The sequence below is a fragment of the Engraulis encrasicolus genome, chromosome 6 (genome assembly GCF_034702125.1).
Source record: "Engraulis encrasicolus isolate BLACKSEA-1 chromosome 6, IST_EnEncr_1.0, whole genome shotgun sequence".
Classification (NCBI taxonomy): domain Eukaryota; kingdom Metazoa; phylum Chordata; class Actinopteri; order Clupeiformes; family Engraulidae; genus Engraulis; species Engraulis encrasicolus.
Window position 1 is genome coordinate 38,319,985 of NC_085862.1, and position 22,399 is coordinate 38,342,383.

The 22,399-nt window shown below is 42.6% G+C and overlaps 1 protein-coding gene across 2 annotated transcripts in view; it reads right to left on the reverse strand.

Moving 5' to 3' along the window:
* cyfip1 (cytoplasmic FMR1 interacting protein 1) overlaps positions 1-22,399 on the reverse strand; it is an 83,507-nt gene that overhangs the window by 19,680 nt on the left and 41,428 nt on the right. For both annotated transcript variants that reach the window (XM_063201520.1, XM_063201521.1), the window contains 8 exons: positions 19,101-19,254; positions 17,214-17,370; positions 16,666-16,762; positions 10,540-10,616; positions 10,129-10,237; positions 7,089-7,208; positions 2,868-3,067; positions 376-463 (listed from right to left, as the gene is read on the reverse strand). In XM_063201520.1, coding sequence (XP_063057590.1) covers positions 376-463; positions 2,868-3,067; positions 7,089-7,208; positions 10,129-10,237; positions 10,540-10,616; positions 16,666-16,762; positions 17,214-17,370; positions 19,101-19,254 — 1,002 coding nt within the window. The remainder of the gene's footprint in view (positions 1-375; positions 464-2,867; positions 3,068-7,088; positions 7,209-10,128; positions 10,238-10,539; positions 10,617-16,665; positions 16,763-17,213; positions 17,371-19,100; positions 19,255-22,399) is intronic.

The window sequence follows — 22,399 nt, forward strand, 5'->3', positions numbered from 1 at the left end:
AGTAAATGGGAAATTTGCACCCGAATTCTATCCACTCAACACAACACTGCACAGCTGTGAATAAGAGCTTATTCAAAACAGCTACAGAAGGACTGCAGTGGGTGGTGGACTATTTGATTGACTGGTGGAGCACAATACTGCAAGAGAATTCATTTCATTGGCTGATGAGGTATTGCAGTGGAAAGTAGATTATGGAATTGGCCGTCAAACTTTAATATCAATAACCTTTTTCCAGAATCAAGTTATACCCTTAGGGTGAAAAAAAAAATCACTTAACAACTGAAAGAAGGGCAGCAATTTTTCAACAGCTATTTTCTAGTCAAGTCATCATCATATATCCAGAGTATGGTTCATGTCCTCAGGGTAGTAACTGACCTTTGATCCATACAGGTAGTGGGGCTGAGCGTTGGGTGGCTTGTCACGCTGGAATTCCTGTGAGAAGGCGAGGACCGTACGGACAAACCTAGAGAAGACCATACATAGGAACACAAAGATCAGAAGAGAACGATATGCAAAATAAAAAAAAAAAAAAAAAAAATGACGGACAATGAAAATAATTTTATACCAAGTATGAAAAGAAAGATATTAAGAGAATAAATAAAAAGAAAACCGAACATTAGGGTCTATTATATATAAAATATGCAATATGTTGGGAGAAGTGAAGGCACAGAAGTAAAAAGAATATTTCACTTTTACAACAATGCTTTACAAGTTACAGAATGAGATCATTTTTGGTGGACATTTTGGTACATTTGATGGGTACAGCATTTAATCAGGTGTCAATCCTCAGGATCAGAAAGACAAAACCCTGCCACAAATTTGATCCAACCAGCTCTGAATAAGAATACCCTGTTGAGTACTCCAAACAGCTAAGTTACTCAGTCAAGGCACCTGTGTTGAAGGAAGGAAGGTTCTGAACTGGGTTTTTGACACATATGTGTTAAATAAATCTTTAACAATGAGCAAGTATATCGAAGACTACAAAAAAAACTCCATTTGGTAATACAGCATCAACCCAGCAACCTCAGATCAGCAAAATCCTACATGGAAATCTCTATAATCTAGTGAGAGCCTTGCCGCATTCAGCTGTAGAGAGACAGCTACAGCTTCTCAAGACTTGAAGAATCAAGAGTCTGCAGATGTAATCAAAACTCTCTCACCAAACTAGGGCATCAGTGGGCAGCAAAACAGTCTTAACAAAAAAATATTTTGAGAATGCATCATACAGGCAACTGGTCATTCTCTCTACAACAGGCGGTATCTTTTTAGACCACTACTTTCCCACCCACACGTTCTTGTGAAAATATATTCTCTTTTTCACCATCTTGAAGGGGGATGGGGGGCAACCAGGACGAAATAAAGAAAACATATTAGATAGAAGGCCAAGAGATGAGAAAAGAGATCATATCTTCCATCACTTAAGTATTTTGCTCTTCATCATCTATTTATTTATCCTTTCTCTATTCCTCACTCTGTCCCTTTCTCTCCCTCTCTCTCCTCTGTCCTTGGCTCACCCCGATCACAATTTGCAATTCATGTGGAAGGCCAGATCAGGGCGCCTGTGGCATCTCATTATACCTCTTGCTCTGCTTCTCCAGGGATAGAAATGGGTCAGACCTGTGGCTCGGGCTGTTGGCACCTTTTTCCACTCCCTTTGGAGACTTTGGAGGAAATGTCTGTAATGGATTCATGTAAGTCATTGAGCAGTCAGAAGACTCAAAGTACACGTGCTGTCACGGAGTGACAGGACAACATGCTCTTTAGGAAGAGTCCGGCTTTATTTTCAGATACTCATCCAAATCATCTGTCCCCTCTCATTCTGTCAATTTTATTGTGTCCCTTCTCATTATGGCAGCCGCAAAAGCTGCAAGAATCTTCCAGCCTTTTCCGTACTCATTGTTAGACCGGCTTATGTAATTGTGAGGCCAAATAACACCCAGGGTGAGAACACCCCTGCCAACACCAACACAACCGACAGAAAACTCACCCTTATACTTTTTTAAATCAAAAACCACAGAAGTATCAAACCAAGCACACAAAAAACACACTGAAAGACTCAAATCACTTCACAGAAAATGATCTAATGCACCCCACCAATGTGCCATGGTTTTATAAAAGACCAACACTACAGCTGAGCCTTTGAAAAAGTACAAGTCAATCATCAAACTTAAAGAAGCCAGACAAAGCATTCTGCAGGTGGAATGACATATCAGAAAGAGCAACTCGAACTGCGTTAATGCTACAGTGTTTGAAAGTTAGGCCTTGAAAAATTCATTCACTTGCTGTTTTCTTCAAATATAGTAGGTGACAAGGTTAGATAAAAGAAGATGTTACAAAAGTTCAACAATCCGAGCAACTTGCTTCATTCCCAACAGGCCAGCACAGCAATGTCATCAACATGTTAAGGCCACCTTAGAAACCGGCTAAAAAGATTAAAAAATAAACAAATAAAAAAACATGGTAAACAGATAGAACATTGCCATTGGAGGACAGAGCCTGTGTTGAACCTAGCTCAGGACAATCATCTCTGAGGATGCAACCTTTGATAAACTCCACACGCATGAATTGTAGCTACCTGTTGGTCAGAATTTTCTAAACTAGGGTATGCTGAGGCGCAGTAAGCTAAGGCACCCATGCATAAATGGGCTTACATGCTCATGAATAATAAAATAATTGAATGTAGACTCAGGTTCAAGTCCGGCCTGGGTCATATCCCAATCCTACCCCATATCACTCTCCCACTTGTTTCCTGTCCCATTCTCTGTCATAATAAAAGCAAAAAGAATCCTAACAAATTGTTTTAAAGCAAAATAACTTTCCAAAGCTCCTGGCAGCAACACCTCTCCACACCTGCTGACAGTAGTTACCTGTTGGTAGAGCCATTGTAGCAGTAGTTGGGCAGGAAGTCGTAGTTGAGCTCCCAGAAGACGTGCAGCGTGATGCGGCCGTACGGCGCCGAGACGTTGTGGTTGGCCTCCCGGAACATGGCGTCCATGCTGTCCAGGGTCAGGTACTTACTCAGGAGCTTGTGAGTCATGCGGTTGATCTCCAGAAGACCCTCCAGCTCCTGAAGAGGAACAGAAACACAGCAGACGCGGGTAAGCCTGGTACAAATAGATACAGGTTATGTGTTCAGAGTTAAAACTATTTTCAAATACTTTGTTTTAAAATTTTGGGGGCTTTTTTTGCCTTTATGTTTATGATAGGACTGTGATGACAGGAAGCGAGTTGGGAGAGAGAGACGGGGAAGGGTTGGCAACGGACCTGGGCAGGAATTGAAGTGGCACGGTAGGGCCCTTTACAAATACGTTTATTGATTTCACAAACAAAAATTACAATGAAAAGCTTAGGCTGAGAAGATTTGATGCAGATTCAACAAAGGGAGCATCGAAGTGAGATCACCGCCATTGTAAGTGTAGCGAAGGGGAATATAGCTGCCGCGCTGGAACTCGAAACCCGGGCCTTCGTCTGGGGTACCATACTGGGTCTCTGGGCGCTACACCAAAGAGCCAGGCTCATTAGCGTAACCATCAGAGCGCACCGAAAACAACCCTAGTGTTGGCCACCCCATCACAGTAAGGAATATCAAACATTGTCTGTCAAGACAAATTACAAACTAAGAAACACACACACACACACACTCACACAATTCTTCTTACACTCTTTTTAAGACGAAGACAAATTACAAACTCAGAAACACACACACACATCTATACAACACACACCACCGACCACCCCCACCCACCCACACCCACACCCACACACCTTCACTCCACTTTTTGCAATGAGCTGCATTTCAATTGCGATTGCAGACGGCTTTTCATTAAATCCCCACCTGCGAGATCAAACTCGCGAGAGGAAAGACATACCAAATGAATTTCTCTCACTCGCCTGGAGACAAATCTCGGCTTGTGAAGGGGCTGTAGGTAGACATGATTCCACCAAACCAATATCACCCAGGCACAAAGTATTTCTCAGACACACACATCACCCAGACATACAATGCAATTTCCCTCATGATCTCCTGTAAAGTCCATCATGGGGTGAGGGACCAGATGAGCCCATGCTCCTCCAGGCCACAGATCTAATGTTCTTCACAATCCTGTTGTTCACATACAAAGCCCGACATGGACTAGCGCCTACTCATCTTACAAAACTTCTTGCACTTTAAAGAATAATAATGACATTGTTTTACTTTTTTTACCTTTTGTATTTTTCATGTAGCTAATGTTTGTGATGTGTGTAAATATATTCTGTCATGCTGTAGGCTACTGTTTGTTTTCTTGTTATTTGTTTTATTATGAGTACCTTGGGACAACGGATGAAATTGAGCAACTATGCTAACTCCGGCATATTTATATAGATGCTTTTAAGCTGATGTATTGATTAATGTGCATTACCCTAATCAAGTAAACAAATGAATTAATGATGAATGATTAATATTTATTGTCACTATACAAGTGTAGTGACATGCAGTTGTCAGAGTAACATGTCGCAGTCCTTCCTGATAGAATGAGTTGTATCTCTCTAATCTGCCCTCATCAGTCTGTGCAATGGAATCATTGACATTATATGGAATGGATGCCTGTTAAGCAGTAGCAGAGGCATTTGTAGCAAGGCTACAGGAAGCCATCTGCCCACCATTGAAAATATCTGATTCTGTATGCAAGTTATGTAGGCGTGATCGATGCGTGTGTGGAAATGCAAGTTGGGAGTTATGGAAAAGCGTGAACGAGCGAGTGTGTATGTGTGCATTTGCCATGATTAAATGCGGCTTTAATATACGTATTTATTATATGGTTGTGACGTCATCTGTCGAATGCTCCATTCATTTCAACGGGGCTCCCCAACGTTCGGACGTCTGTTATTTTTCGATAACGGACGGGTTGGTCTATAACAGACCGCTGTCAATGGCAACAAAACTTTTCACTGCTAAAGCGACTTTTCAACAAGACTCTAATCAGCTGCTGTGATAGACAGCACCCGTTGTCCTGGCTACCGCTGTCAATGGCAACAAGACGTTCACTGCTAAAGCCACTGGCTTGTATACAAGTCAGTGGCTAAAGCGAATGTTTCATATCACTCCGCAGGGGGTCCGGTCTTTTGTCACTCTAATCAGCTGCTGTGACAGACAACACCTGTTGTCCTGGCTAGCCTACCTAGCTGTTGCCTAGCGGTGCATGTTCCACAACGGCACTGTTTTGTTTTGCGCAGCAACAATCTTAACATTAAATAGGTCTAAAGAAATGTCCCCGCATGTGTGAATCATTTAAGTATATCCATATAATAAGCGGGTTAACTTTCGGCGAGTCGGTCGCTTTGTGGAATAGCAGCACTTCAGAGAGAACAAGACCCCTCCGCTCCGCGTCGGGGTCTAAAGATTCTCTCTGTCGTGCTGCTATTCCACGGTAGCGACCTTCTCGCCGAACGTTAACCCTTACATAACAGCCTTGTGTGTGCCTCATTTTTTAATGATTTTTTAAAGTTGAGGCTTATTACAAGTACTTTTTAGAGTAGACACACAGAGCGATACACAGTTCAAAGAGAAGGCACAGATGCCGACTTCTTTTGTTTTCTAATTATGTGTGCATAGTTTGTGTGTGTGTGTCTATGTGTGACTGAGAGATACAGAGAGAAGTTGAGAGAGATAGAAAGAAAAAGAGAGAGAGAGAGAGAGAGAGAGAGAGAGAGAGAGAGAGAGAGAGAGAGAGAGAGAGAGAGAGAGAGAGAAGTAGTGTGTGTGTGTGTGAGAGAAAAGGAGAAAAGAAGAAGCAGAAGTGTGTGTGTGTGTGTGTGTGTGTGTGTGTGTGTGTGTGTGTGTGTGTGTGTGTGTGTGTGTGTGTGTGTGTGTGTGTGTGTGTGTGTGTGTGTGTGTGTGTGTGTGTGTGTGTGTGTGTATGTGTGTGTGTGTGTGTCCCTATCACACACAGTTTATTCCAACACTGCAATTGGCGAAGACATTCTTAAATTTACCGTTAAAGCCCGTCTCCAAGTACTACCCACCAAATCCAACCTTGCCATCTGGTACCCCTCTAGCCATGAGCCGCACTGCACTTTACATCCCACAAACCAACACAACGAGACCGTTGCACACATTTTAAATGGGTGCAACTACTATAAAGGACTGTATGTAGCGCGACATGACAGACTGGTCAACATTATAGCCCAAGGCATTAAAGAGACACAGGACATTTCAACGCAAATACACACAAATTGCACAGTAAAAATGAACTGGTTCAGCGACAGTCATGATGACACACTTTTAAGCAGCATTCCAAACACACCGGACATCACCATTATAGATGCTGACAATAAAAAGGTCTCCTTTGTGGAAATAGGTTGCCCCTTTGATCTCTACATGGATACTTGCTACCACTCCAAGATCCTAAAATACCAGCCACTTATGGATGTGGTCACAAATCAAGGTTTCAACTGCAAGCTTATTGTTCTTGTGTTTGGCAGTCTAGGACATGTACATAGGCTTGCATTGCGTGGACTGCAACTCTGTGGACTCAATAAGGACAATTCAAAAAAGACTGCTAAATACTGCTCAATTTCTGCAACAATTGGTAGTTTAGCAATATGGCGAAGGAGGTGCCATGTCTACCCCTAAACAACTTAAATTAACCAGGCCATTCTGACCTGTAATATATTACATTGGACCCTATGATTCTGATCAGTCCCTACTGATTGCTATGACATTTGCTTCCATCACTATTTGGATTTGTAATGCTGCCTTCTTGGTGAGATCCAAATAAAAGTACTAAACTGTGTGTGTGTGTGTGTGAGACAGACAGACAGACAGACAGACAGACAGACAGACAGACAGACAGACAGACAGACAGACAGACAGACAGACAGACAGACAGACAGACAGACAGACAGACAGACAGACAGACAGACAGACAGACAGAAGAAGAAGAAGAAGAAGAAGAAGAAGAAGAAGAAGAAGAAGAAGAAGAAGAAGAAGAAGAAGAAGAAGAAGAAGAAGAAGAAGAAGAAGAAGAAGAAGAAGAAGAAGAAGAAGAAGAAGAAGAAGAAGAAGAAGAAGAAGAAGAAGAAGAAGAAGATCCCCTTGCAGCCCTCACCATGATGGAGGTGAGGTCCTCACTCTCGAAGCGGGCGATGGCCAGCTCCAGGGACTTGAAGAGGGCAGCAGACACCCGCTGGGTGATCAGACGATTCAGGTCAATGGAGCGACCCAGCAGCTAGAAGAAAGAATCACACAGATGGACATCCATCGGACATAAGAGACATGAGAGAGCAGAAAATCCATCAGACAGGATCGAAAGCAATGCTGAGTCGTTTTTGTCATCTGTAGGAGCTAGCAGCGCACGCATGGACATCCATCAGGCTGGGTTGAAAGCAGTGTCTAATTGTTTTAGTCTTAGACTGCCTTAAATGTTGGAAGCAGAGTTGTTCTTTATAGAGAGATGTTTCGCTGAAGAATGCTCATGTTGACTCATAACACTAAGAGCAGCAAAGTAAACCGTGATGTGAAACATTTTAAAGTCCGATAAGGAAAGAAGCTTATATTTGAGGATGTGATGATTCTGATATCTAGCCGCTAAGCAGCCAATAATTAACTCATTAACACAATGTTTACTGAAGTTTAGCTTGGTGCTGACACTGGAGACAACAACTAAATGTTCAGTCGACTCAATGCCCAAAACGCGTTCACCCCTTATCACATCTTTTTGACAAAGTCAAATTATTTCCGGGCATCTTGCTGCTTTTTGGTGCGTTCGGTTTGAATGTACCACTAGTATGTCTGTCACAGCAGGCCAATAGATTGGGAGATAGACCCAACAACACTTGTGGAACACTGACGGAAAACAATCCATGGTCATATAGACACAGAGACATGGAAACAAACAGCGGAAATGAATAGATGTGCAAGGGAGCTGGACAGGGAGATCAAATCAGGCAAGACAGGCAGAAGATGAAATAGATAGGCACCCTGGAGGAAAAAAAAGAGACAAACAGAGAGAAAATGTGTTGGAAAAGGAAACTCAGACGTCAAAAAGATGTGAGAGTAAAGAATGGAGACAAAAGGACAAAGCACACAGGGTGGGAGAGAGCCCAGGATAATATCAAACAAAGAAACATACGACAGATGATAGGCAGGATGCGCAAAAGAAAAAAAACAAATAGACGCTCACTTTAATCAAACAATAAAGACATGAATACATAACCGCAAAAGGTTAAGCAAATAAAGGGGCATGCAAGGACAGGCACGATCTGAAATAAAGAGAAAGACAGAGCTTGATGTGGACAGAGAAGATCGACACATAGATCTGAGAGAGAGAGAGAGAAACAAAGAAAAAGGGACATAAACCTGAAAAATGAACCCAGATCAACATGAGGGATAGACAGATAGAGAGCCCCAGAGATGAGCTCTCTGGCATGCTGTGAGTGATTGAACAGGAGCATCAGCAAACACGCTGTTCAGTCGGCAAAGGATCAGCAACACTTAAAAGGAATCAGTGGACTGATTTCTGTGTCACGGAAAGACAGTCTGCTATGGCTGTACATCCTAATAGAGGAAAAAGACTCGGCTTCAATGATCACACATTAGGAGTAGGGATGCACCGATACTCATTTTTTCGCTTCCGATCCGATCCTGATATTTAAATTTGGATATCTGCCGATACCGATACTACTCCGATCCAATACCAAAACCACATATATGCATGGGTTTCAACTTGAGGTAGGCCCAAGTAGACTATTTAGTCAGAAAAGGGAGTCAGAAGAACAGAAAAACAATTAATAAGTAAAAAGTAGCAAGTAAAAAAGTAACAATCCTATCCTGAAAGCTATTATGCAAGTGATATGATTTCAAATTAACATTACACCTGCCTCAATGTCAGTATCAGGAGAATTCCGATACTTTGGGAAAATTCCGATCCGATCCGAATTATGTTTATATCTGAACCCGATACCGATACACCGATACCGATATCCCATCCCTAATTAGGAGACTACCTTTGAACCCTGGAAAATTAAAAAAATGTCTTGACACTTAACTTGAGCACTTTCAATTCTAAATTCTGTATCCCCTGTTACATCATCACAGGTTCAAAGAGCAGCAAAACTACACAAGAGCCTTTAAAGGCACACACCACATCAACATGAAGTGCAATTTGTGGATCAGGTTTATCAAGCTAGTTTAGTACATTAACTTACTATTTAAATATCTCCATTGTTTGTATCAATGTGTACCAGTACAACCTGTGTCTAACTGGTGATGTCCTAGTGCTTGTTCTGTTGTGCTTGCGATGCCCAAAATTGACTAAAAAAAATCCCTTTTTTAAAAAGAATATCAAATAAAGTTGATGTTGAACACCCAACTGGGTTTTGGGCCCCTGAGCAGTCTGAGGTAAGAGAAATGAAATCTACTGCAAGCAACTCAAACGAGCTCCAGCCCTTATTTGTGGTGTGGTGAATAATTCTGAAGAAAACAGGGGAGAGAGAGGAGCACTCTGCATTAATGGGAGGTCTGCACACACACAGTCTCCTAAGCTGGAGCTTAATGTTTAATTAATGAATGAAAGTCATTCCTTTAACCATTACCATTAAATTAAAGTGTAAAAAACGTACTTCTTTGCAACACATTTCTGGTCATGAATTTACATGATTTAATGGGGAAACTTTTTAATCAGAGTATGCTTGTTATTAATCAAGAAACTTTGCCAGTGATGGGAATCCACTTCATTTGCAAAGCCAGACAGGCAGACAATCCAGTGGAACGAGAGGTAGAAAAATATGCAGCTTGGAGGAGGAGGTGGACTAAACCCACTGAACAGACTAGAGAGACACAGACAGGCAGACGGGTAGGCAGGCAGGCAGGCAGATAGACAGTTAGGCTGACATGTAGACAGACAGGTAGACAGACAGTTAGACAGGCAGACAGACAGACACAGCGATAGGCAGGCAGACATGCAGACAGACTAGCGGGCAGACAGACAGGCAGGCAGGCAGGTAGGTAGACAGACAAGTAGACAGACAGACAGACTAAAAGGCAGACAGACAGACATACGGATAGGTAGACAGACAAACGAATAGGCAGACAGACAGACATACGGATAGGTAGACAGACAGACGGATAGGCAGACAGGCAGCTCTCACCTGCACATGTCTCTGCTTCAGCAGTGTCTCGTAGCGGTTCGACGCTGGCCATGGAATGTTGGCACCTTGGTTCTTACAGTCTGCTCTCAGTCGCTTGTCCAGGAGAAGGCTGGAGGAAAGACACACGCACGCACGCAGGCAGACACACAGACACAGACACAGACACAGACACAGACACAGACACAGACACAGACACAGACACACACACACACACACACACACACACACACACACACACACACACACACACACACACACACACAGACACAGACACAGACACAGACACAGACACAGACACAGACACACACACACACACGTGTTAATCTTCTAGCATTGTACTATGAGACACTAAAGAGATTAACAAATAAAATAAAAGCCAGCTAATGGTGCTGAGGAAAAAGCAGTGGATACCTTCCAGCCAGAATTTTGTAGTAGGCAAATATCTGATCAGCGAGTTTGTAAACAAACTGGTCGAAGCAGAGGTTGACCTGGCCAATTGCAAAGGAAAAGAAAAATCATTAAAACACCTTCAAAGTGCATTGGCAGAATACTGATGAAGGCTTCATTTCCTGTTCTTCACAAGAGAACCAAACAAACATCACAGCAGCACAAATAACAGCTAGCCAAGAACTTCAATAAGCAACTGTATTTCCACAATGACTCATGTTTGGTTGTTCTATATCAGTGTTTCTCAAACTTTTTCAGACCGAGGACCACTTTGTCCCCCCAAAAAATTATCGGGGACCACCTGTCAACTGAATTGGCAGTTGATGGATGCTAATTTGACACTGCAAATTTTTATGCAGATCACTAAATTTTTATTCACATTATAAGCCTGTCTTATTGTGTTGAAAACATGAAAATGTTACAAATATAGCCTACTGCTAGCTTATCTTGGAAAAGTAATAATCCCCTCGCGGACCACCTGAGCTCTGTCACGGACCACTAGTGGTCCCCGGACCAAACTTTGAGAATCACTGTTCTATATGAAAACAACAACAAATCTCAGCTCAAGAAGCACTCCATTGTTCCCCTATTCATAAAGCAGTGTCCTTGGCCTAGGTTGTTCTAAACTACAGTGACAAAAGCCATACAGAGCCATTTTACTGTACAGCTGTTCAATAGTGTGTTTCTGGGCCAAGGGCGAGGGCATTGGGTGCAGTGGTGGTGGTCAGGGAACTCGACAAGGGAGAGGCAGAGCAGGTCATTTAGTCCGGCAGCCAAAAGCCAAATATCAGCTGAACCCAGTTTCGTCTGATAAAGTTTTTTTCTTTGCAGTTTGTGGTTGCTTAAGGTGTACCTATTAAGATTTCAGACGATGCCCGGTGATATCCCTTGAGCATTTTCAGATATTGAGCCTTTTATGCTTGATGTGCTGCAGCCATAGATTACAACAGTGTTTGGCTCCCAATTCATGTTATGCTGACCAAATACCCTATACCATACTTATTTTGTGTTTGTTTACATGGTAGGATGTGTATAAGAACAGGTGGTGAGGTATGGACATCAGTGGGGGTGGGGTCATGCATGTTTGGGGGCGGGGCATTCACCCAAAAAGCCTGATTTTCCAAGTCGGGAGACACAAAGGCCAACATTTCGCCAAACATGGCTTTATATCTCATAGTGGGTTGTTTGATTTTGCTGTTTGTAGTTGTCCAACACTTACCCATCAGGATAAGAGTGGGTGATGTGCCAATTTCAGATATTAACCCTTTCATGTTGATTTCGCTGCAGCCATAGCCCGCAAGCTTTTGACAGTTTCATAACTGCACTATGATTAACCATAGAGCATTCTGGGTGGTAGGCCTGCCACATCAAAGTGGAGAAAGTGTCCTCGTACCAAATAAATTTTAGACAATTACATAACTAGCTGTTTGTGAAGCAGAAATATGTAACATTTAGGCGAATATTGGTGGTGTCAGCTCAGACATACCCAGAAAGGATTACTAATTCAACACAGAATTTCACCATTTCATACATTGCTATTTACTCTTCCTGTGCTGTTGTAACACAAAATAAAAATTGTAAGTAATAATTACATAATTTTTGGCTGATTATTTGTTTGCCTACAAAGTAGGCTACATAATTTCAGTGGTGGTCGTATTAACATGGAAAGAGATAAAATTAAAAATGTAAATCCACAAAATGACATTGTAATTGACCTTTTATCAGCCCATGCCATATCGACACTGCGGCATCCTATTTTGGTATTGGTAAAGGCTCTGTTATCAAGACCCTAAAAGCTGGATATCACTTGACATCAATTGGTAATGTGCTGGCACCATTCCAACAACTTTCCAGTAGGGCTGGTAAAAATAATATTCGAAATTCCAATATATTCGAATATGGGAAAAATATGTATATTCGAACGCAAAAATGAATATTCGAATAATTTACGAAATATAGCGCATTGATTCTCCTAAGTGTCCATGGTGCGTCCCTTACTGGCCTGTGTGTAGCTGCTGCAGTCACATGTCACAACAAGGAAGCAAGGCGAGTTGCTTTGATAGAGAGTAGCTTCGTGCAGATTGTTTTGACATTTGAGTTCTTATTGCTGTTCGAACCACATTGTAAGAAGTTGTCGTCTCTCGTGAATGACTTACAACGTGGAGCTCTACACCCCCACTCCAAACTATGCACGGAATAAAAGTGAGCCGAGTGATAAAGTGGTATGGAAGCTGGCGAGGTGTGAGCACCATGAAGTCGCAATATAGCTTTTTTGTAGCTACAGATAAGTGACTGGTCTTTACATTTTTTTTGCACCGTCCGACACAAATGCTGGCTTAAGATAAGGCGACAAGAGGCAGTCACGAATTGCTTGAATTGGGCACGAGATGCACGAGACCAAATCAGGGGGCATCAAGGAATTTGTCAAAGCAGCAATGGAATCTAGCGAGGTACAGCCCAAATTTTAGTTGGAGAGGTTGGGTGACGCTAGTGTGTATGTGTGGGTGTGCAACATGATCTCCAAAAATTCTGTGTTCCTGGACAGGATGTTAAGGACAGGAAATCTGTGTCCTGGAGCACGGATTTTGCCAAAATTCCGTGCTCCTGAACACGGAATTGTTTTCCGTGCTCCTGGACACGGAATTGTTTTCCGTGATGGACACACGGAAGTGCTTTCTATAGGCTGTTACCACAGCACTGTGTAACTCTATCATTAGAAAAATACATACCAAATGCTAATCCTAAACAAAATAATGCTATAGCAATTTAAGTTGTGCCCTGACCAAAACATTCCCTAACCTTAACCTGTCATTAAAGACATATTTTTGAGAAATACCTTTTCCAGTTGGTTGCTAGGCTATCAAATTCATGTAATGAATGAAAGAAAACTAGCTGTGCCCAGACCAAAACAATCCCTAACCTTAACCTGTCAGTAGGAAATGTTTTTTTTTAAAGAAAAAATATTTGAAATAAGAAAAATCCTGAGAAAACACAATACTGTGGAAACATAGAGCTGTGGGAGTAGCCTATAGAGAAAGCACTTCTCTGTGTCCATCACGGAAAACAATTCGGTGTCCAGGAGCACGGAAAACAATTCCGTGTCCAGGAGCACGGAATTTTGGCTAAATCCGTGCTCCTGGACACGGATTTTGTGTCCCCATCCGTGTCCAGGAGCACAGCATTTTTGGAGATCATGTTGGTGTGTGGGTGAGTGAGAGAGAGGGAGCGTGCATCCGCGAAGGTGCCGTTGTGAAAGACTATCTGGGTCCCCCGTACCAACTCCAGGTGATAGAAACACAGCGTTTGGTCAAAACGAAAGTCTATCAATCCTGGTCTGAATGAATACGCCCTAAATTAAGAGTGACATTTAGGCTACTTATGACCAAACAACATTGCTGGTTGCTTCTAACATCTACAGTCGCCAGTTACGGACCAAGATAGTCTTTCACACCGTGTTTGCCTGATTATCATCAACGTTCAAAGTGTTGCGCCACTAGGAGGGCGGGCACAGCCTGGCTAGTGCCGTGTGTCTACTTTCCCACTTCGAGTTTTTAACACTAATTGTATCTATTCGATCTCCAGCATAAAATAAACGGGTAGAACGATATGCAATAGCCTTTTCCCCATTGTTTAAAGTGTCTATTCCGTGCACAGTGCTCGTTTTTTGCGTGATTTTCACCGCGGGGAAAAAAAAACTCATTAATAATAATATTCGAATATATTCGATATTCGGACCATATTTTAAGACACATTTATTTAGAGAATTTAATTTCTGGTTAATGTTACCAGCCCTACTTTCCAGAGAGGCCACTAACTTTGTGTCGGCATGTTATGGCATTCCAGACAGTATCAGCATGTCACATACAAGGTTGGTGGTATGGGGAAAAAGAATGGGAAAGGTAATTTATCTTCACCTAACCTGGCTGCTCTTCCACCAACAACAGAGGCATTTCTTGAGAATGTGAAAAGGGTTCATTTTCAGGCAATATTGTGGAGGACATTGGTTCACACTCCACCTGAACTATCTCCTGAAGCATTTGGATGGAAGAAAGACCCATGCAACAAAGCACTGATACCAATAAGTGTTCCAGAAAATGTCAAAGTGGCACCAGACTACATTTTACAGATGATCAGATGTGGTTGCAAGAGTAAAAGCCCCTGCAATTCAAAGAAATGTAGCTGTGCTGTAAACCGTGTGCCTTGCACCATTTTCTGTGCATGTTTTCGGCTGGGATGCTGCCGAACCAATGTTGTGTGAGCTTTACTGTGTGTGTGTGTGTGTGTGTGTGTGTGTGTGTGTGTGTGTGTGTGTGTGTGTGTGTGTGTGTGTGTGTGTGTGTGTGTGTGTGTGTGTGTGTGTGTGCGTGCGTGCGTGCGTGCGTGCGTGTGCGTGTAGTGTATATAATGTAGGCATAGGTGTTTTAGGTGTTAAGGACTCTGTATGTTGTATAGGTGTAGACAGGTCTTTCTGTGCAAATTTAAATGTATGTACATGTCTTTTTTGACGGCTTTATGGACTTTTAAGTGCTCATTTAATACCAGTCAGGATACACTGGATTGACTTAATTTTTTGACTCAACAGTATATATAATGTATAGCTGTTTTCCTATGTTTAGACCTCTCTCTCTCTCTCTATCACACTGTCTCTGAGCGTGCGGTACTGTATGTTGCAGTGTATATAGGTGTTTCTGTGTAAATTTAAATGCATGTAGTTCTTATTTGATGGCTTTATGGATTTAAGTGATCATTCAATACCAGTCTGGATACACTGGATGTATGTCATTTCTTTACTCATCTTTTGGAACAGCCAACGACTGCTCACCAGTTACCCCCACACTCTGTTGTCCTTTTTTTTGGGGGGGTGGGGGTGGGGGGGGGGCTTTTATGTTGGCTATTTGTGGTAGGCTACCTACCGGCGATGTTGTCATGTACGTTGTCATGATGTGATGTTATGCAGGATCTCATAAATGGCACAATCCGTTCAATACTTTACAGTCTTATTCTAAGCAATGTTGTGAATGTTGTTACTGAGGCATTTCTTGATTTGTCATCATGACCTGATTTATATAACTAAATGCATAAAAATAGGCCGAAATCGCATTTTTTTAAGGTTATTAGCAGTATTTTCTCTGTACCTGGATAACAAAAGGAGATAGCCACAATTAACCACAGTAAATATTCTTGTATGTACGATATTAACAAAATAAAAAAGGACTTTTGAAGCTGGCATTTTCAGGTGGTCAGATTCATTGCATCAAAATATATGCAAATTAGTGAATTTTTAATTAGATAATAGCCTAATTAGCATATTTAAACATAAAATATAGAAAACGTGTAATATATTTTTTTCTCCAATTCATACGAGTAATCATCTGATAAAGTTTCATATTGATATCTGCAAGTTAAAAAAATACCCTATTCACCTACAGTGTCTCGCCTTATTTGTGGGATTGCTGTTATGAAAGGGTTAATTATTATCCCATATTGGGTTTGTTTCAATAAGGGCAGTGTTAAGGCAGTCCAATGTGAATGTTTTTCAGGTAATATAAGCAATTTGGTACATTTTGTAACATTATTCACAGTAATATTAGGTGTCTTTAGTTTTTTGTCATAATTTGCATTTATGGGACAATAAAGGCTCAAAATCTGGAAATGCTCAAGGGATATCACCGGGCATCGTCTGAAATCTTGAAGACTTGCCTAAAATCTATCAGATAAAGCAAAAAAAAAAACTTTATCAAAGAAATCTGTGTTCAACCCCACGGCTCCCGGACTAATTTGTCCAGGGCTTAGGGAGAAAGGGGGCCAACAACAGGGTCATTCTGACATTGTATGGTGGTGGCAGTGGTGATTGATAGATGGATAGACAGACAGAAAAAGAGATGAATAGAGAGACAGATGAATAGATAGACAGACAGACAGTCAGTCAGCCAGTCAGTCAGACAGACAGACAGTCCACAAGGGGAAATGCATCATCATCACACAGGGTGCAGTCACCGCAGAGCAGTGTCTATAACAACAATGTATGACCAGTAGCGGTGCTGGTGCTGGTGCTAGGCTAGGCTATGCTGAGGCTCCGCGGGGCCTTACCTCTGCCTCGATCTCATCGTAGAGGAACTGCTTCTTGAACTTGGTCAGGGCGTAGTGGGCGCTGTCATTGTACAGGTCCAGGGGATACAGCACGTATCTGCAGAGATAGTAAAGCATTGCGTCATGCACACTGATGTGCACACATACTGACACACACATGCAAAACAGACGCGCATCTTGTCACACTGAACACTAGCTTACTGTTAACACTAGCATGGTCATAACAATCTGACGTGAACATGACTGTGTGCTAGTGGTACTCTGTGCTGTATGGGTGTGTGTGTGTGTGTGTGTGTGTGTGTGTGTGTGTGTGTGTGTGTGTGTGTGTGTGTGTGTGTGTGTGTGTGTGTGTGTGTGTGTGTGTGTGTGTGTGTGTGTGTGTGTGTGTGTGTGTGTGTGTGTGTGTGAGTGTGAGAGAGAGAGAGCGAGCGAGCGAGCGAAAGAAAGATACAGAGACAGACAGAGGCAGAGAGACAGCAAGAGAGAGCAAGCGAGAGACAGAAAGAAAAAGAGACAGAGAGACAGAGACTGTGTTGTAGGGCACTCACTCCATCATTGAGGCCTCCCTGGTGTCCAGGATGTGGTCGGTGAGGATCCAGGGCATGGACATCTCGATGGGGAACTGGATGCGGCGGCCCATGGTCAACTCCAGGAAGAACTCCCGGAACCACAGCTGGGACAGGTCACAGCACTGTTGCAGGGTCTCTGATGGAACGGGAATAATAAATTAAAATAATGATTTCCATTTCTTACGATATTGTCATATGACCACAACCAGTTAGCAGTGCCATCATCTATGCTATGTGGAGTTATGGTGTGCACGTTACTCTCCTGAGTATTTGAGAGATTAGCTCATGGAACTACAAGGTCTCTAATGGAACATACACAAAATTTCAAAAATATTTACCATTTGACCACCACACATTTTTTGGAACGTCTTTTTATTCTTTGTTTACCATATGCAGTGTTGCATTGCATGAGATTCACAGCATAAACAATGCAAGTACATCTACTGTGCATTTGACCACGAGCATGTAACTAAACTACATCTATGCATATGTGGAGTTTGTGCGAATTACACTCCCGAGTATTTGAGACATAAGTTAATTGTGGAACCAACACACAGAGTCTGACATTTCGTTGGTTGGTGACCCCTGAAGACTGTATTAGCAATGTGACACTCTGTATTCTATTAAGGCTGGATGCGATCCAAAACACAAAAAAGAATCAGCAAGGGCCTCCATGAATTTGAATTTGCTTTTTAATATTTGGGGGCACAAGCTTAGCTGCCTCCGCAGTGGTTGTTTTGATTTGTTTGAAGTTTGTGAAGCTTGGGTTGTCTCATGGCCTGCTTAATAAATAGGGGATTTGTGCGGGGTTGTTTAAGGTTAACAAGGGCATTCCAAGAAGACAATAAAAAGTTTGTGTCACATTACTGATACAAGCTTTGCGCCCTCCAGTTTCACGGAAATTTTGAGTGAACTATTTAAATGATGGAGTGCATCAGAGTCAAAGAGTTTCAAAACTTGACGTGGTTTTGAAATGAAGGCAGTGATAAAACCATTTTTTCGCGGCACAGAACGCACCTGCTAGCATTGTGCGTGTCTGAGCTGCAGAGGTGTATTAAGAAGTATACATATTAGTAGAAGTATTACTACATAAGTTAGTAGCATAACTACTACAGAAATATTACATAGTTGTTAGTGTTACACTAGTTATTGTACAGCACCTAATGAGTACCTAATAACCAGGCGATCAAGTGACAGAATCGCTGGACTGTGCAGTAAAACCGATACAAGCGATAAAAGCGACAGAGTACGTCCGTTAAAAGCATAATGCAAACAATCCAACTTTCCCATTGGCTGTGGCGGTTGTCGCCGGACCGCATCATAACAGATTTGCATAATATTCGCTGAGGCCCTACAAACTGTCGCTAAAATTAGTCGCCCAAATCGATTTTGTCTCTTCTGTCGCCAGACTCAAAACAAAGTCAAATACTTCTATCGCTGGAATCGCTCAAGTCGCGTCAGGTCTATTCGTGCCTTAAGGGCCGTACACACACGTCGCTGCTAGTTACTCGCTCAGCGAATGAACTCAATAGAATGTCGATGTGTTCCAGCGAGACTAGCAGGCGAGTAGGCGAGTACTGTACAAGCGATGCGATGTGGGCGGATCCCGAGTTGAAAATATTTTATCTTCGAGCGAGGCGAGTAAGCGAGTAACCAATTGGAAGGCAGAGTTCGGTACTTCTCGCCTGTTCATTGGCAGTTAAAGCCACGGGAACTTTCAGCAAACGTTTCATGAAACAGAGGCGAGTAGACGAGCAAGCGAGAAGCTAGCAAATAGCAGCTATGTGTGTGTACGGCCCTTTAGAGTTTTTGCTTTGCCTTTACTTCTGTATTAACCTGCTCTGCTAAGGTAAAGAGTAAGCGTACCGCTGAAATTGAGGAGGTGCGTGTAGAAGAAAGACTCCCGGTGGAACTTCTCGATGTCGATGATGGTGGGGCCCTCCAGGCTGCTGCGGAGGGTCTTCTTGGAGCCACTCTTGTCCGCCACGAGGGACTCCAGCATGGTCCTCACCATGTACAGCTACACAGAGGGAGACACAGATCAAAGGGTTATTGGTTAATTGGCCACCTTATTCTGCAGTGCTCGGCCATTTCAACGTTGTATCACTCTTGCAGATTTTCCAGTCCGATGCAGAAGGGAAGCCTAACCGAAACATAGCAAACGATTTAGCACTAGCAATATGTTAATGGCGTCACCCTTGTAACTGTCGACAATAAGGTGGATTAGATAGGACAAGAGGATGAGAGTAAAACTATGAGCATACAGCAAGTAGTTTTGCCTCCGGTCGGTCGCCCTACATATTGGAAGTGGAATTGTGTCTGAGTCAGAGGCTGTGTCTCAAATCACGCACTTGGGCACTTCGGGCACTGTTTTTCAGTGCATAGGGCGCTCACGCTGAAGAATTCAGTTGAGCTAGTGCACTGAAAGTGCCAGGATGATCCCCTAACAATGGCGGAAAAATGTAGTGCTTGAATAATGGACACTGCACACACTAAACGGCGGCCATGTTGACAATGACACGGAGGAAATGTGGCATTCAGTTCAGTGGAAGAGTTTGGTCAACAGTCTCCTAATTCTGTAAGTAATGTTGATGGGACACCAACCTTTTTATGCCAACCAAAGTAGTGTATGTGTGATTGTTGTCCTTTGGGGTGAAGGACATGGAAATACAAGCACCAGACGTTGTGCATTGTAAACAGTAGCCAATTCATATTTTGGCGAGCTAATGCCATGCTCAGCCGTCACTTCCAGCGAGGGTACAGTGCATAGTGTTCAAATTTTTCCATGACACTATGCACTAAAGACCTCAGTGCACTGTGTGCACTATGCACTGACTGTCAGTGCACTGACAAAAGTGTGTCATTTGAGACATAGCCAGAGACTCCAACATGGTCGTCATCTTGTTAAGGTCCACTGGGGAAGAGTGATGAAATCACATGTACTAACATGAGCTTAAAGCCAAATTTATATACACCGTGAATAGGGGAGAAGGAGGAAAAGGAGGAATTGTGCAGAGAGGTGTCAGGACAAAGGAAAGGACTAGATCAATAACCACATTGAAGCAACACTAAATAGCTTTCGTCTCTGGTCACCCTACACTGGTTGGAAGAGGAACTGTGTCGGATTCGGCATTACCAAAACACGGCCCATTCCTCCAAACTTAGCAGATAGTCACTCAGATTTTTCAGCTCATTTCGCAGAACATTCTGCACAGTAATGCAAACTAAACTAAATGGAATACAAATTCAGTCATTTGCACCTCAATTGCTTATTAAAATTCCAAAACACACGCCTAAGCAGCCCTGGGAAATGGGGAAATGGGATGTCTGTTAAAAATCTCTAACTGCAGTCCTCAAAAATAGAAATGTTCAAATGTTGTAGTGGTTTAAGAATGCAGGCATCTAGGTCCAGATCACAGAGAATGTCATATGGGGTTTCGATTCAAACTTTTCCACCCCCTGCCCTCACCACACACACAGAAAAGAAAATACACAGCACTCAAGCGAAAAGCCCTCTTTTAAAGCACAACCACAAGGTGAACACCTCAATTCAAAGGGTCCAACACTGTGATCATGAAGTGTCAGGGCGCCTATCTACCGATGGGAGTCCCACAGATTAAAGGGCTCTGGTTATAGCACTCAAAAACAGCAGAGCAGGCTGTGGTGTAGTCGAGTGGGGCCTGCGGGTGAGGCCCCCACGTTGAGAAATCAATCACAGGCCGAATGAAGCAGGCAGAGTCAGAGGCAGTCAATGATATCTGACTCCCATACACAGCTATTGCACACGGCTGCTACCTGTTAGTCGATGGCTGATGCTATTCAGCCTGTAGGTGTGTGATTACAGCTCAATAAACCACGAACAGTGCAGCTGAGTAGGAGGAGTACACGCTCACAGTAATACACAAACTCACGCTCGTATCCACAGCCACAGACACCACCACAAGGGACCCTCTTATAGCCACAGCGAATGGGCATAAAAATGAAAACACCAAAAAATTAGGTAGTTGATACGGTCACATTAGTTTGTGATCTCCTCAGTGCTACTCTCACCATGCTCTTATTTACAGTGGCTGAATGCTGCGATAATTACGTTCATGATATCAGATGAAATGTTGCATGTGAAATGGTGTGAGATAATTATTTGTACAGTATGAAGACCAAGTCAAAAAGTGTTCGTACATCAGTGTTATGGAAATGATATGGCAGGAGTGTAATTACACAGGTTTATTTCAGAGATGATACTAATCATACAGTAGGTCTAAACTGGATTTAATGCTGAAATGAACGATTATCAAAATGGATAAATACAGCCACAAGGATTTATGTTGAACTGCACACACAAGCAGAGAATTGTCAGATAATGTGAATGGCTGAGCAGTAAAGCAGTCATGCTGTCAAAGTTGAAAATATGACTCACATTTCTGTACAAGGACAAATATTAAAATGTGACATTAATATGACATTTAAGACAAGTCAGACTCTGTCAACTCTGACTGTCAGTGATCTGCCACAGACAGAAACATGCAGAAACTTTTGGACAAAATAAAATGAATCCTGGTGAAATGGGTGACATTTGATCCCAATTACAGACTAAAGCTAGATTTATGCTTCGCTCGCATAGAATCTGCGTCCGTCCGTTTTCTGTCTATGCGAGTCCACGCCCCCCTCTCAGAGGCTCTGCGCCCGTCGTCTAGCGCCTCGAAAAAATTCTAACTATCCGTCGGACGGACGCGGAGTACGCAGACAAAAAGGCACTATGATTGGTCGTCTCGCTACTTCCTTGTTCTGTTCTTGTGGCAGCGCAATGCCAGTAGTTTGCGAGAGCAGAGCTGTATTCTGTTAAAAACTTTATTAATGTGTGTAAATACACGAAGCTAAGCTAAGTAACAAACAATGCATCAGTTGAACACTCGTGGCACAATGCCTGCGGTTTTACTACCGTTCCTCCACCGAATGTAAACACACATCGGCAGAATCAACTGTCTTTACATGCTTGCATTTTCTGCTCGTGAAAACAGACTGGGTATGTCAGATAATGATACCACTGCATTGCCTTTGCAATTTGTGTGAAAATACCTAGCTAACCGGGATAGAAAGCAACATTGCTTAATAATGACCGCAGTGCTTACAATGTAGTGAAAGTAGCCTAATCGCGCAATTTCAAA